This window comes from Coturnix japonica, chromosome 15, assembly GCF_054131305.1.
Source record: "Coturnix japonica strain WE chromosome 15, WE-NBRP24, whole genome shotgun sequence".
NCBI classification, from domain to species: Eukaryota; Metazoa; Chordata; class Aves; order Galliformes; family Phasianidae; genus Coturnix; species Coturnix japonica.
In genome coordinates this window covers 1-13,233 of record NC_140677.1, presented here as the reverse complement: position 1 = coordinate 13,233, position 13,233 = coordinate 1, and the positions used below count along the sequence as shown (strand labels likewise).

Sequence of the window (13,233 nt, the reverse complement as noted above, 5' to 3'; positions counted from 1 at the left end):
GTTTCTACCACAGAGCAAAGTTTCGTGATTGACAGAAACAAATATGGAACATATTAGATGAACACAGCTCTGCATTTTTTTCTTCCTCCGAACAGCAAGGGACTCCTGTGCTCTCATTAATATCATCAGTGAGTAGATGCTGCCTTCTGCTGGAGCCTAAAATGCTTTCTGCAGTTGAGTGGTTGGAAACATAGGGTTTTAACTTAAAATTGTTTGCGCAGGGTGAAGGTTGGGAATACAATTAGAATACAGTTACACAGTGCTCTATCCCCAGCACTTTCCATCATTTTTCTTAACACAGCTTACGGTTCATTTCAAAACAAACTAACAAAGATGAACTTGGGTTAGCGTAGCCTGTTTTAAATGATCCTTCTGTGTCTTTTCCAGGCTGGTAGCAGAATGGAGACTTTCCCGAGGCACTGAGGAACAGACACAAGCTTCTTTTGAAGGCTTCAATGAAATTCTGCCCCAGCAGTATCTGTGGTCTTTTGATGCTAAGGAGCTGGACGTAAAGGATTCTTTGACTATTGCCAGATCCAGGCTGCTACAGGTATGTCACGGTTTAAACTAAAAATCCACCTGCGTCCGTGACAGGGACTGTGGGCCCAGCAGGGGCCCTAGGCCGAAAGGAAAAAAAGTTAATTAGGAAAAGAAAACAGCAGCAACAATCTAAGGAGGCACACTTATTTACTAAATTACTATATCGAAATACAGGATAACACAGTATAATACAATATAATTGAAAATTGAGCTAACGAATCAAGCAAAATAGGGAGAGAGAATGAGTCCCGAAACCGAGAGGCCTACTGTAAATCTAGGCGAAACGGTGAAGGCTCCCACACACTCCCCTGAACGCCAGAACTCGAAAGACGTCAGTCTAGTCTGCGACAGAGTTAATATAGTGTCCAGGTCCCGTGACCTCGTGTTGTTCTCTGGGAGATGTAGTCTTCTTCTGTAAGTTGCAGATTCAGTAAAACTATTCATGCTTTATATGATGTTATGATGTGGAATACTGATAGCAAAATTACAAAATTATTAAACCATGACAAGGTAATACTTGCATTTCAGTCAGTGTCTGAAGAGCAAAGTTCATTAAGGCTGGCGGTTCTGTTTTCAGGATGTGTGAGAGAAGCCTTATGTATCAGTTAGTATTTGGTTACTGTGTTGGTCTTCACTTTCTTCTTTGCAACCAATTTACACGTTTCTAACGTTAAGATTCTGCCAGCATAAATTTTTTGGCTAACAGTGTTTTTGTAGTCCTTGACAATGTGATTTGCGTGTGTCTAAAGAGTGAGCAACTAGAAAGCAAGGGAGCAAAGAACCAAATATCAGCGGATGGTCAAATTACTGAGTGGAGCAGGTTTTAGCTGCTTTTGGGTTCTCCAAGTTATACTCTACAGCAAAACATCGTATTTCTAGCACAGAATGGTACGGTTAGGTAAAGACAAAGTACGTTGTTAGTTTGAATGTCTAAATACAAATGTTTTCATGAGTGGTATTTCTCTTTTGTGGCCTCTCCACATTTTCTTTGTGAGCGGATGTTATTATTTGCTATGAAAGTTTGAGAGTTTAATATTAAAAACGAGTGTAGTGTGATTGCAGGTGCTTTTAAGTACAGTAGTATTTCAGTACAATAGTCTTGCTGTAGAAGCAAAGTAGTAGGTTGTAGTTTCAATGATTCCATGTGGGTGCCCAGCCCAAAGTGGGGATTCCCTTATGAAAGGAGGGGGAGGGTGAAGGAGGCCGAGGGCCCTTTTCTCGGGGCCAGCTCTCTGTGCCCTCTTGCTGGCTGGAGAGAAGGGCTGCCCGCTGGACACAGGGAGTGCCTTGTAGCTCCCGTGCCGTGCCCTGCCCTCCAGCCCCCTCCTCATCCTATGCGGAACACCACTCCCAGCAGCACAGGTGCCATTTTGGAATCTTCCCCATGTCACAGCTGTCACCTTGGTTGCTGCGGCTCCACCCGACTCACTCACCTCTGAGAGTGCTGGGCAGGTAGCAGCCATGTCCAGCACGAAGCGAGGGCGAGAGGAATGTAGTAAGGATTTAAGTGGGAGAAGGAGCTGGGGGCCCCAGAACCGAAGAGGAGGAGGGTGCCCGCCATAACCATCAAATGGAGGAGGGGGAAAGGAGCCCGTTTCCATCATGCCTGGACCAGCCCTGTGACCACCACCCATGTGGAGCCGATGGAGGTGGATCCCCCTCCGGAGGAACCGATGGAGGTGGATCCCCCTCCAGAGGAGCCCATGGACGTGGATCCGCCCGCGGCATAGCTGGCCTGGCACCACACCACCGTGGTCATGGTCATGACCGTTGGCATGGTCACAGCTTCACCATCGCTGGTCCAGGCACTCGGCTCCTTTCCTGCTGCGTGGCCCCTGCCCCCAGCATGAGCTGGGTGGCATTATTTAACATCTTCTTCTCCTCCACCTCGTTGCTCCTCCGGTTCTGTGGGCCCCCAGTTCCTTCTTCCCCCTGTTGTAGTTAGGTGTTTGCTCTGTTCTTTGTTTTGATGGTTGTGTTAGGTTAGTGTTAGTGTTCAGTTTAGTTTTAGCGTTAGGGATAGGTTCCTGTTTGTTCTTTAGAGTTAGGCATAGGTTCCTGTTTGTTCTTTAGGGTTAGGTATAGGTTTCTGTTGTTATTTTAGAGTTAGGCATAGGTTAGTGTTCGTACTTACAGTCAGGCATTGGCTGCTACACTCAAGTAAAAGTAACCGCTGCTCCTGGGTAAGCACACAGTGTTGCCATCAGGGCTCAAGCTCAGGCAGCCAGCTGACCGGGGCAGAATTTGTGTTAGACGCTGCTCAGTGACAACACCCAGAACAAAGTAGCAAGGATGTGAAGTGCAGGAGACTACTTGCGCTTAGCACATTCTGTCTGCTGTAACAGCATTACTCAAAGATTTCTAATCAGGCCAAGATCTTTGTGATGCAGCAGTTTGTTCATTACTGCCATCATGGGCGCACAACCCTACTGGCGAGGAATGGAAGGCCCTATATGCTGGCCCGACCCTACCCGCAGGGAGGTGTGCTCCCTCCCCTGGGCACGGGTCAGGGACATTGCTGGGAGACTTCCCAGTCTGATCTGCCCTTCTGTCTACTATCCCCTGCTGATAGTTCAGGCTGGCAGTGAAGAAGTTAGTAAAAAAAGCCTGAAGGCTATCAAAGATGATTTCAGGGGACTGGGGCGGGTAATCGAAGGAACAGGTGTGCGGGTGGTTATTGCATCTGTACTTTCAGTGGCAGGGAGGGATACTGAGTTGGACCTAAAAACCCACCTCTTAAACAAATGGTTAAAGAGTCGGTGCAGACATAGGAGTCTTGGTGTTTTTCACCATGGGGCAATTTATTTGGCTCCTGGCATGACAGCTACAGACGGAAGCGGCCTGTCTCAAAGGGGTAAGAGGGTTCTAGCTGAGGAACTGTCAGGACCCCACCAAAAACCTGCACCCTGACTTGTAAAATGGTTACACAGATATAGGTACACCTCATACATAGTCAATGATGTAAGGAAGGACACTGGACACACCTTCGTTGGCTCCACAGCCGCAGTCCAACACGGCGGCCAGGCCCGTCGATCCATTCCTTTGCTTGCTGCCAGTTCCCACAGGGAGTCCTCACTCAGACACCTGAAACAACAACGCACACAAACACATCAGGCAAACAACAGACACGCACACAAACACAAAACGCCCTCCTCGGATCCCGCCACTCACCCTTCCTTTGCCAACTTCTCTCGCTCACCTTCAGGGCAGTGCCAGCCCCTTCAACCCGATCACAGAATCACAGAATGACCCGGGTTGGAAGGGACCTCAAGGATCATGAAGCACCAACCCCCGCCTGGCTGCGGGGCTGTGGCAGCCGGTGTGGCTGGGTGCAGCACGTGGGCATGTGGGAGGGCCTGCAGCAGGGATGTGGGGTGTAATCAGAGTGACTGGAATTCCAATTCAGTCAGAGGTCTTAATTGTAGGTAAGGGTTGAATCCGCCGAGGTGCCGCACAAGGAGAGGCGCTGGGTGCGACTATGGAAAGCAGAGCTTGTGTGTCCCAGGAGGCAGGCGTAGTCAGGTCCCCTTTGGAGCCTGCCGTTGTTGGTGCTCAGCTCAGGAGCCCCATCAGGAGCTGCTGCGTGCTGCGTCTGTGTCACGGACTTATCTAGATCAATATGATTGACTGATCAATCTATGATCTCCAGATGATGTTATGATGTGAAATACCAATAGAAAAAAATACAAAACCACAACAGTATGGCAGCCCAAAAAGATTCCCTTGTGGAAGAAGGGGGAGGGTGAAGGAGGGTGAAGGAGGCCGAGGGCCCTTTACTTGGGGCCGGCTCGTCTGTGCCCTCTTGCTGGCCAGAGAGAAGGGCTGCCCGCTGGGCACAGGGAGCACCTTGTAGCTCCCGTACCATGCCCTGCCCTCCAGCCCCCTCCTCATCCTATGTGGAACTCCAGTGCCAGCAGTGCGGCCGCCATTTTAGAACCCTCTCCATGTCACCATGGTCACCGTTGCCGCATGCCTCTGACAGTTGTGGCAGTTAACAGCCATGCCTGCTGCAAAGAGGGCGAGGGTTGAAGTTTCTGGTGGGAGGATGGAGCTGGGGGCCCTAGGAGTCAGAAGGAGGAGGGGGCCCGCCATGACCATCAGGCAGAGGAGGGGTAAGAGAGCCATTATCCATCATGCCTGGACCAGCCCTGTGACCACCACCCATGTGGAGCCTATGGAGGTGGATCCCCCTCCGGAGGAACCGATGGAGGTGGATCCCCCTCCGGAGGAACCGATGGAGGTGGATCCCCCTCCGGAGGAACCGATGGAGGTGGATCCCCCTCCAGAGGAGCCCATGGACGTGGATCCGCCCGCGGCATAGCTGGCCTGGCACCACACCACCGTGCCAGGCCCCGCGTTGGCATGGTCACAGCTTCACCATCGCTGGTCCAGGCACTCGGCTCCTTTCCTGCTGCGCGGCCCCTGCCCCCAGCATTAGCTGGGTGGCATTATTTAACATCTTCTGCTCCTCCACCTTGTTGCTCCTCTGGTTCTGTGGGCCCCCAGTTCCATCTTCCCCCTGTTAGGTTAGGTGTTTGTTATGTTCTTTTTTGTTGATGGTAGTGTTAAGTTAGTGTTAGTGTTAGTGTTCAGTTTAGTTTTAGTGTTAGGGATAGGTTCCTGTTCGTTTTTTAGAGTTAGGCATAGGTTCCTGTTTGTTCTTTAGGGTTAGGTATAGGTTTTTGTTGTTATTTTAGAGTTAGGTATAGGTTTTTGTTGTTATTTTAGAGTTAGGTATAGGTTTCTGTTGTTATTTTAGAGTTAGGCATAGGTTAGTGTTCGTACTTGCAGTCAGGCATTGGCTGTTACACTCAAGTAAAAGTAACCGCTGCTCCTTGGGTAAGCATGCAGCTGGTTGCTCACCCCGAGCAATGAGTGCGACTGCCCTGACAGTTTGATGACATCTGCGATGAACTGAATTTCCCTCTTGGGACTTTTCCTTTGCAGAACATGGAGGAGCAGAGCGTGAGTGGGCTGAGAAATGGAGCTGGGACTCAGGAGAGCAACACGTGGCTGTGTCCCAGAGCTCCCAAAGTGTGGCCATTGCAAGGTAGGAGTGCCTTACCGAAAGCGTTGTTCAAGCACAGCTCCTGGCACTGTCTGCAACAGATCCGCTCTCTGCGTGCTTTCTTTCAGTCGCTGGTGTTGTGCAGCACAGCCACGGCACGGCCCTCAGTGCGTACACGAGGAGCGTGGAAAGGTAGGTGGTGAATTTTCATCTTGCTAACGCTAGGATTAGGAATGGTGAGCATTCCTAAAAGAGTGGCCACAAAGGTGTGATCTGCCTCGGGGAGAAGTTGATTCTCGCCTCTTCAGCTTTTCCCTTCTTTTCTGTCCACCTGTCCTTTCCAGCTCCTCCTCCCCTCAGCTGCAAGTGGGGCAGTGCTCGAGTGTGAGGACTCTTCCTTGGCATGCGGTAACAGACAATGCAGATGTGACTTTTGTGTCCTTCCTTGTTCTTGGGTTTGTAGCCCAGGGATATCTTGCGAGCAGCTCTCTAAGTCAGACTGTGCTGGCAGCGTGCGTGAGTGAAATAGTGCCTCTTTTTTCCCTCTTGCAGCAAGCTTGCCGAGGCAAGGCAAGCGCTACTCAGCTGAGGAAGAAAGCCGAGAAGGAAAGCAGAAAGCAACGATGAGGGCTTGAGCAAGAAGCTACAAAGGACAGCAGAACCACCTGCAACGCTTCCTCGGAGGTGGCACCAAGAGCTGCTGACTCAACAGCCCAGTTTACTGGCACAGCCGTGCTTTCCCTGTCATGGACGGTGGAGATGATGGAAGTGAACTGGACAGGAAGGACTTGTGCTGCGTTAGAAGCAATGAGGGCTTCACATAGGCAGGACTTGGTGTATGGCAAGAGCTGGAGACGCTGCGTTCCTTCAGGGTGTGTCTCTTGAGGTCCAGGCCTGGTGTAGGGTTAGGTTGAAATAGGGCTGGCTGGGACTGGAGAGGGAGGAGGTGACGTAGCCCCGGGGTTTGGCTTCTCCTTGGGTCTGACTGGAGGCTGAGTGACTGATTGCTAAGCGGCAATCCTGGGCACTGGGGTTTCATTTTGGGGTGTGGGCGGGGCAATAAATAGAAGCCAAATCTTCTTGTACGCAATAAAATTGAAGCGAACTTTCTAAACCTGGTGCTGCCTCTTTCAGTAGCTGGTCAGAACGTCCCTCGCTCGGGCTGGCAATCGCAGGGCGATGAAGCGGTCGGCTTCACGTCTCTCCCTTGACATGGTGCAGTGCAGGTTTTCCCCCGTTTCCTTGTTGGTCTTCCCAACCTGTGGCCTTTCAGCCAACCCGTAAGTGCTGGTGACAGGCTGTGAGCATCTCCTTGCTCTCTGAGGACTGACAGAAAGAAACCAGAGGAGGGGAAGCAGCCCGGCAGGAAGAAGGGTGTCCCGTGCTCAGCCCCTTGAGTTGGCCTCTCTTCCCTGAGGGCTCTTTCAGCTTCTGATGGATGCACCGTGTGTTGCTGTTTGCCCTGGGAAGCCCAGCTGCACGCTGGCAGCCGTGGCCTGTGCATCAGCCTCCCCTTGAGGCCCAAGGAGTTGTTTGTTTTTATGTATTCACTATTGGTGTGGCATTTTGTTGTTTTGTTCTGCTTAGAGATCAAGGGGTAATTTAACACCGTTGGAAGTCATTGGGGTTCAGGAGTAGCACATGTAGAATTTTGATCATGCAGCAAGTTGTGATTTCTACTGTGTTAAAGAACTGGCACACACATATACGCCTGCAGCCGGAGCTTGATTGACTCTCGTCAATACGGCCTTCCAAAGCCCGGCCCTGGGGAGTTGTCCAAAAATTTTCCAACCTTTTGTATTACCTAAGTTTATTTTAAACAGACAAGGAGGAGTAATCTCTTAAAGGCTTTTTTAAAGGCATTGGACTAGGTTTTGATTATCACGTCTCAGGAAGCTTCTGCATTCCACCTAGTGCTAATGTGATACATCAAGAGCAGATGACACAAGAGATTCAGGCCTTGCTGCCAGTCTTTTACGAATCAGAACTTTGTTTCATGTTGCCAGATATTGTGGTTTCCTTTTCAGGGGATTCCTTTGCTGTATAATAAGAAGGCCGAGGGCATCCTGGCCTGCATGGGAAACAGTGTTGCCAGCAGGAGCAGAGAGGTGATTGTCCCCCTGTTCTCAGCACTGATGAGGCCGCAGCTCGAGTGCTGTGTTCAGTTTTGGGCCCCTCAGTGCAAGAAAGACATCGAGGCCCTGGAACGCGTTCAGAGGAGGGCAACAAAGCTGGTGAGGGGTCTGGAGCACAGGCCGTATGAGGAGCGGCTGAGGGAGCTGGGATTGTTCAGCCTGGAGAAGAGGAGGCTCAGGGGAGACCTCATTGCTCTCTCTAACTTCCTGAAGGGAGGCTGTAGTGAGCTGGGGCTCGGCCTCTTCTCTCGTGTCATTAATGATAGGACCAGAGGGAATGGCTTCAAGCTGCGACAGGGGAGATTCAGGCTGGACACTACGAGGTATTACTGCTCAGAAAGGGTGGCCAGGCACTGGAATGGACACAGGGAGGTGGTGAAGGGAAGGGGACGAGGGCGAGGAAGGAAGGAAGGGAAGGGGAAGGTAAAGGAAGGAAAGCGAGAGGAAAGACACGAAATGAGACGTGAATTTTGGGTCCTTTTCCGGCAGCCGCCCCCCCCCAACAGGCCCCAGCCCGGCCTGAGCCACGTGACAGTGCCAGTGCCAGTGACAGGAAGTGCTTCCTGCAGGCGGCGGAGAGCACTTCCGGGCCATGGCGGCATGGCGGCCATGAGCGGGGCCGGGAGGAGCGGGCTCTGTGCTGCGAACGGGGTCGGGCCTCGGGGCGGGGGCACGGAGGGGCTGTCGGGGGAGGAGCTCGCGGCGCTGCCGGCACCCAGAGGCGGCTCCCGGGCGGCTCCACGGTCTCGCTGTGCTGCGGAGTCACCCGGCCGGCCCCAAAAGCCTGGAGGCAGAGCCTGAGCCGGCCCCGGCCCGGATCGTGTGGTGCGGCTCCGGCCGTGCTGGGCTGTGCGGCAGGAAGATGACTTGCGGAATCAAACTCTATAACCCAAAGATGGGTTCTAAAGCAGGTATGTTTATTCCAGCGTTGCGCAGCGCCGGGTGCAAGCGGGAGAGCTCCACCAAACTTGCACACCGTAAGGAGAAAAGTGTGTTACAGATATAGGTTAAGCTAATACGTAATCAATAGTCTCCTCCTCAGTTTGATTACATATTCATTACATTCCCTAGGACCCCGTTCCCCGCGACCCTTGCCGTTGTTTTGGGGTGAAATTCTTCTTCTGTTTTCTTCTTGGTGTTATCTGCTGGTATCGTTCTCCCATGTCAGCATCATCTTGCCCGGGGGTATCTAATCCTTCTTCTTGTCAGAGGTCTCCGGACAATTTCTTCTTATCTTTATTGCCCTCTTCTCTGGTTTTATTTTGACTAAGTGTCTGTAATTCCCCCTATCCCTGCACTTTTAAATGTAAACTATCTGCAGTTACCCTTTGTCTCGGATTCTGTGAAGTTCCCCTTTCCCTTTCTATAGCAAAGTGTTACCTTGCCTCCATTTCAGTCTTTGGGTCCCCAGGGAGGCTCTCCCTGGGGGTGTCCCGATTCGAAGGCAGGATTCAATCCCGCCGCAGCCCGTCCATGGCAGGCAAACGCTTCTCTCCTCTGCTCTTGGGACTCAGCAGTGCCAGGGGTTTCACAGCGCGCGTGTTGCAGTGGCTGGCAGCCTCCGTGTGTTTCTCTATTGCATACAGGATCCCATGGTGGAGCCGCGTCAGAAGCAGACGTTGGTGTCTTGTGGCAGGAGCAAGGGCAGTGGAAGCGCTGCCCAGGGCAGGGCGGTGGTGACTGCCATGAGAGCGGAGGTCTGATGCCATCTGCGAGGGATGGGATTTGCATCCGGTGGCTTTTCCGTTGCAGAATGTCCAGCAGCAGAGCGTGAGTGGCCGTGAAATGAAGCTGGGCCCCAGGAGAGCCGCCTGGAGCTGCGTCACGAGCTTCGTGCGTGGCCAGCGCAAGGTAGGTGTGCCTTACTGTAAGCGTGCGCTGAAGCAGTGTTGGTTAAGCACGGCTCACTCCTCTGTCTGCAACAGATGGGCTTTCTGCGCGCTTTATTGCTGTGGCCGTAGAATTCCCTCTTTCTTACCATCTGATCTGTGAAGGCTTTTGTGTGGGAAGGTTTTGAGGAATGAGGGAGTAGAAATTGCTTTAGTCACGAGTCATCTGGAAAGGTTTCACAGAAACGGTGACATTTGCAGAAGGAACGTATTGGCATTGGCAGTTGTGCCAAATACTCACTGGGATGGAGAGGAGGGAGTACCTGCAGAAGACCGTTCTCTTCTGGTTTTGAGGAAGCCGGGCAGAGCTCAGATTGCAGCTTAAGCAATGTTCTTTTGTCACACTCTGTGTCCTGTGTTGCGTTCTCTCCTTTCGATTCCAGTTCTCCTGACAGGTTAGGCTTGAATTCAGCATAATATCTGCTTCTCCCTGGGTTCAGGTTCTTTGGGTCTCCTGCCTGCTTTTCTCCCTTTTCTTAATGGAGAGTGGAGTTTCTACCACAGAGCAAAGTTTCGTGATTGACAGAAACAAATATGGAACATATTAGATGAACACAGCTCTGCATTTTTTTCTTCCTCCGAACAGCAAGGGACTCCTGTGCTCTCATTAATATCATCAGTGAGTAGATGCTGCCTTCTGCTGGAGCCTAAAATGCTTTCTGCAGTTGAGTGGTTGGAAACATAGGGTTTTAACTTAAAATTGTTTGCGCAGGGTGAAGGTTGGGAATACAATTAGAATACAGTTACACAGTGCTCTATCCCCAGCACTTTCCATCATTTTTCTTAACACAGCTTACGGTTCATTTCAAAACAAACTAACAAAGATGAACTTGGGTTAGCGTAGCCTCTTTTAAATGATCCTTCTGTGTCTTTTCCAGGCTGGTAGCAGAATGGAGACTTTCCCGAGGCACTGAGGAACAGACACAAGCTTCTTTTGAAGGCTTCAATGAAATTCTGCCCCAGCAGTATCTGTGGTCTTTTGATGCTAAGGAGCTGGACGTAAAGGATTCTTTGACTATTGCCAGATCCAGGCTGCTACAGGTATGTCACGGTTTAAACTAAAAATCCACCTGCGTCCGTGACAGGGACTGTGGGCCCAGCAGGGGCCCTAGGCCGAAAGGAAAAAAAGTTAATTAGGAAAAGAAAACAGCAGCAACAATCTAAGGAGGCACACTTATTTACTAAATTACTATATCGAAATACAGGATAACACAGTATAATACAATATAATTGAAAATTGAGCTAACGAATCAAGCAAAATAGGAGAGAGAATGAGTCCCGAAACCGAGAGGCCTACTGTAAATCTAGGCGAAACGGTGAAGGCTCCCACACACTCCCCTGAACGCCAGAACTCGAAAGACGTCAGTCTAGCCTGCGACAGAGTTAATATAGTGTCCAGGTCCCGTGACCTCGTGTTGTTCTCTGGGAGATGTAGTCTTCTTCTGTAAGTTGCAGATTCAGTAAAACTATTCATGCTTTATATGATGTTATGATGTGGAATACTGATAGCAAAATTACAAAATTATTAAACCATGACAAGGTAATACTTGCATTTCAGTCAGTGTCTGAAGAGCAAAGTTCATTAAGGCTGGCGGTTCTGTTTTCAGGATGTGTGAGAGAAGCCTTATGTATCAGTTAGTATTTGGTTACTGTGTTGGTCTTCACTTTCTTCTTTGCAACCAATTTACACGTTTCTAACGTTAAGATTCTGCCAGCATAAATTTTTTGGCTAACAGTGTTTTTGTAGTCCTTGACAATGTGATTTGCGTGTGTCTAAAGAGTGAGCAACTAGAAAGCAAGGGAGCAAAGAACCAAATATCAGCGGATGGTCAAATTACTGAGTGGAGCAGGTTTTAGCTGCTTTTGGGTTCTCCAAGTTATACTCTACAGCAAAACATCGTATTTCTAGCACAGAATGGTACGGTTAGGTAAAGACAAAGTACGTTGTTAGTTTGAATGTCTAAATACAAATGTTTTCATGAGTGGTATTTCTCTTTTGTGGCCTCTCCACATTTTCTTTGTGAGCGGATGTTATTATTTGCTATGAAAGTTTGAGAGTTTAATATTAAAAACGAGTGTAGTGTGATTGCAGGTGCTTTTAAGTACAGTAGTATTTCAGTACAATAGTCTTGCTGTAGAAGCAAAGTAGTAGGTTGTAGTTTCAATGATTCCATGTGGGTGCCCAGCCCAAAGTGGGGATTCCCTTATGAAAGGAGGGGGAGGGTGAAGGAGGCCGAGGGCCCTTTTCTCGGGGCCAGCTCTCTGTGCCCTCTTGCTGGCCGGAGAGAAGGGCTGCCCGCTGGACACAGGGAGTGCCTTGTAGCTCCCGTGCCGTGCCCTGCCCTCCAGCCCCCTCCTCATCCTATGCGGAACACCACTCCCAGCAGCACAGGTGCCATTTTGGAATCTTCCCCATGTCACAGCTGTCACCTTGGTTGCTGCGGCTCCACCCGACTCACTCACCTCTGAGAGTGCTGGGCAGGTAGCAGCCATGTCCAGCACGAAGCGAGGGCGAGAGGAATGTAGTGAGGATTTAAGTGGGAGAAGGAGCTGGGGGCCCCAGAACCGAAGAGGAGGAGGGTGCCCGCCATAACCATCAAATGGAGGAGGGGGAAAGGAGCCCGTTTCCATCATGCCTGGACCAGCCCTGTGACCACCACCCATGTGGAGCCGATGGAGGTGGATCCCCCTCCGGAGGAACCGATGGAGGTGGATCCCCCTCCAGAGGAGCCCATGGACGTGGATCCGCCCGCGGCATAGCTGGCCTGGCACCACACCACCGTGGTCATGGTCATGACCGTTGGCATGGTCACAGCTTCACCATCGCTGGTCCAGGCACTCGGCTCCTTTCCTGCTGCGTGGCCCCTGCCCCCAGCATGAGCTGGGTGGCATTATTTAACATCTTCTTCTCCTCCACCTCGTTGCTCCTCCGGTTCTGTGGGCCCCCAGTTCCTTCTTCCCCCTGTTGTAGTTAGGTGTTTGCTCTGTTCTTTGTTTTGATGGTTGTGTTAGGTTAGTGTTAGTGTTCAGTTTAGTTTTAGCGTTAGGGATAGGTTCCTGTTTGTTCTTTAGAGTTAGGCATAGGTTCCTGTTTGTTCTTTAGGGTTAGGTATAGGTTTCTGTTGTTATTTTAGAGTTAGGCATAGGTTAGTGTTCGTACTTACAGTCAGGCATTGGCTGCTACACTCAAGTAAAAGTAACCGCTGCTCCTGGGTAAGCACACAGTGTTGCCATCAGGGCTCAAGCTCAGGCAGCCAGCTGACCGGGGCAGAATTTGTGTTAGACGCTGCTCAGTGACAACACCCAGAACAAAGTAGCAAGGATGCGAAGTGCAGGAGACTACTTGCGCTTAGCACATTCTGTCTGCTGTAACAGCATTACTCAAAGATTTCTAATCAGGCCAAGATCTTTGTGATGCAGCAGTTTGTTCATTACTGCCATCATGGGCGCACAACCCTACTGGCGAGGAATGGAAGGCCCTATATGCTGGCCCGACCCTACCCGCAGGGAGGTGTGCTCCCTCCCCTGGGCACGGGTCAGGGACGTTGCTGGGAGACTTCCCAGTCTGATCTGCCCTTCTGTCTACTATCCCCTGCTGATAGTTCAGGCTGGCAGTGAAGAAGTTAGTAAAAAAAGCCTGAAGGCTATCAAAGATGATTTC

At 50.7% G+C, this 13,233-nt stretch overlaps 1 protein-coding gene across 2 annotated transcripts; it reads left to right on the top strand.

Moving 5' to 3' along the window:
• Positions 1-5,225: 5,225 nt before the first annotated feature.
• LOC146758302 (uncharacterized) lies at positions 5,226-6,662 on the top strand. Of its 2 annotated transcripts, none has more exons than XM_085516630.1 (3): positions 5,226-5,590; positions 5,677-5,740; positions 5,893-6,662. In XM_085516630.1, the coding sequence occupies exons 1-3, from the start codon at positions 5,491-5,493 to the stop codon at positions 6,173-6,175; spliced, it is 447 nt and encodes a 148-aa protein (XP_085372756.1). In that variant the 5' UTR covers positions 5,226-5,490; the 3' UTR covers positions 6,176-6,662. The 2 variants fall into 2 exon arrangements, 1 of the variants encoding a protein (XP_085372756.1); XR_014934711.1 differs by having other exon boundaries at positions 5,488-5,590; positions 6,101-6,662.
• Positions 6,663-13,233: the final 6,571 nt, after the last annotated feature.

Excerpts from the sequence above, each read along its gene's own strand:
- LOC146758302 (XM_085516630.1), top strand. The coding sequence starts at position 5,491 with ATGGAGGAGCAGAGCGTGAGTGGGCTGAGAAATGGAGCTGGGACTCAG. Across the intron at positions 5,591-5,676 it reads CAAAGTGTGGCCATTGCAAG|TCGCTGGTGTTGTGCAGCAC; the intron begins GTAGGAGTGCCT and ends GCTTTCTTTCAG. Across the intron at positions 5,741-5,892 it reads TACACGAGGAGCGTGGAAAG|CTCCTCCTCCCCTCAGCTGC; the intron begins GTAGGTGGTGAA and ends TGTCCTTTCCAG.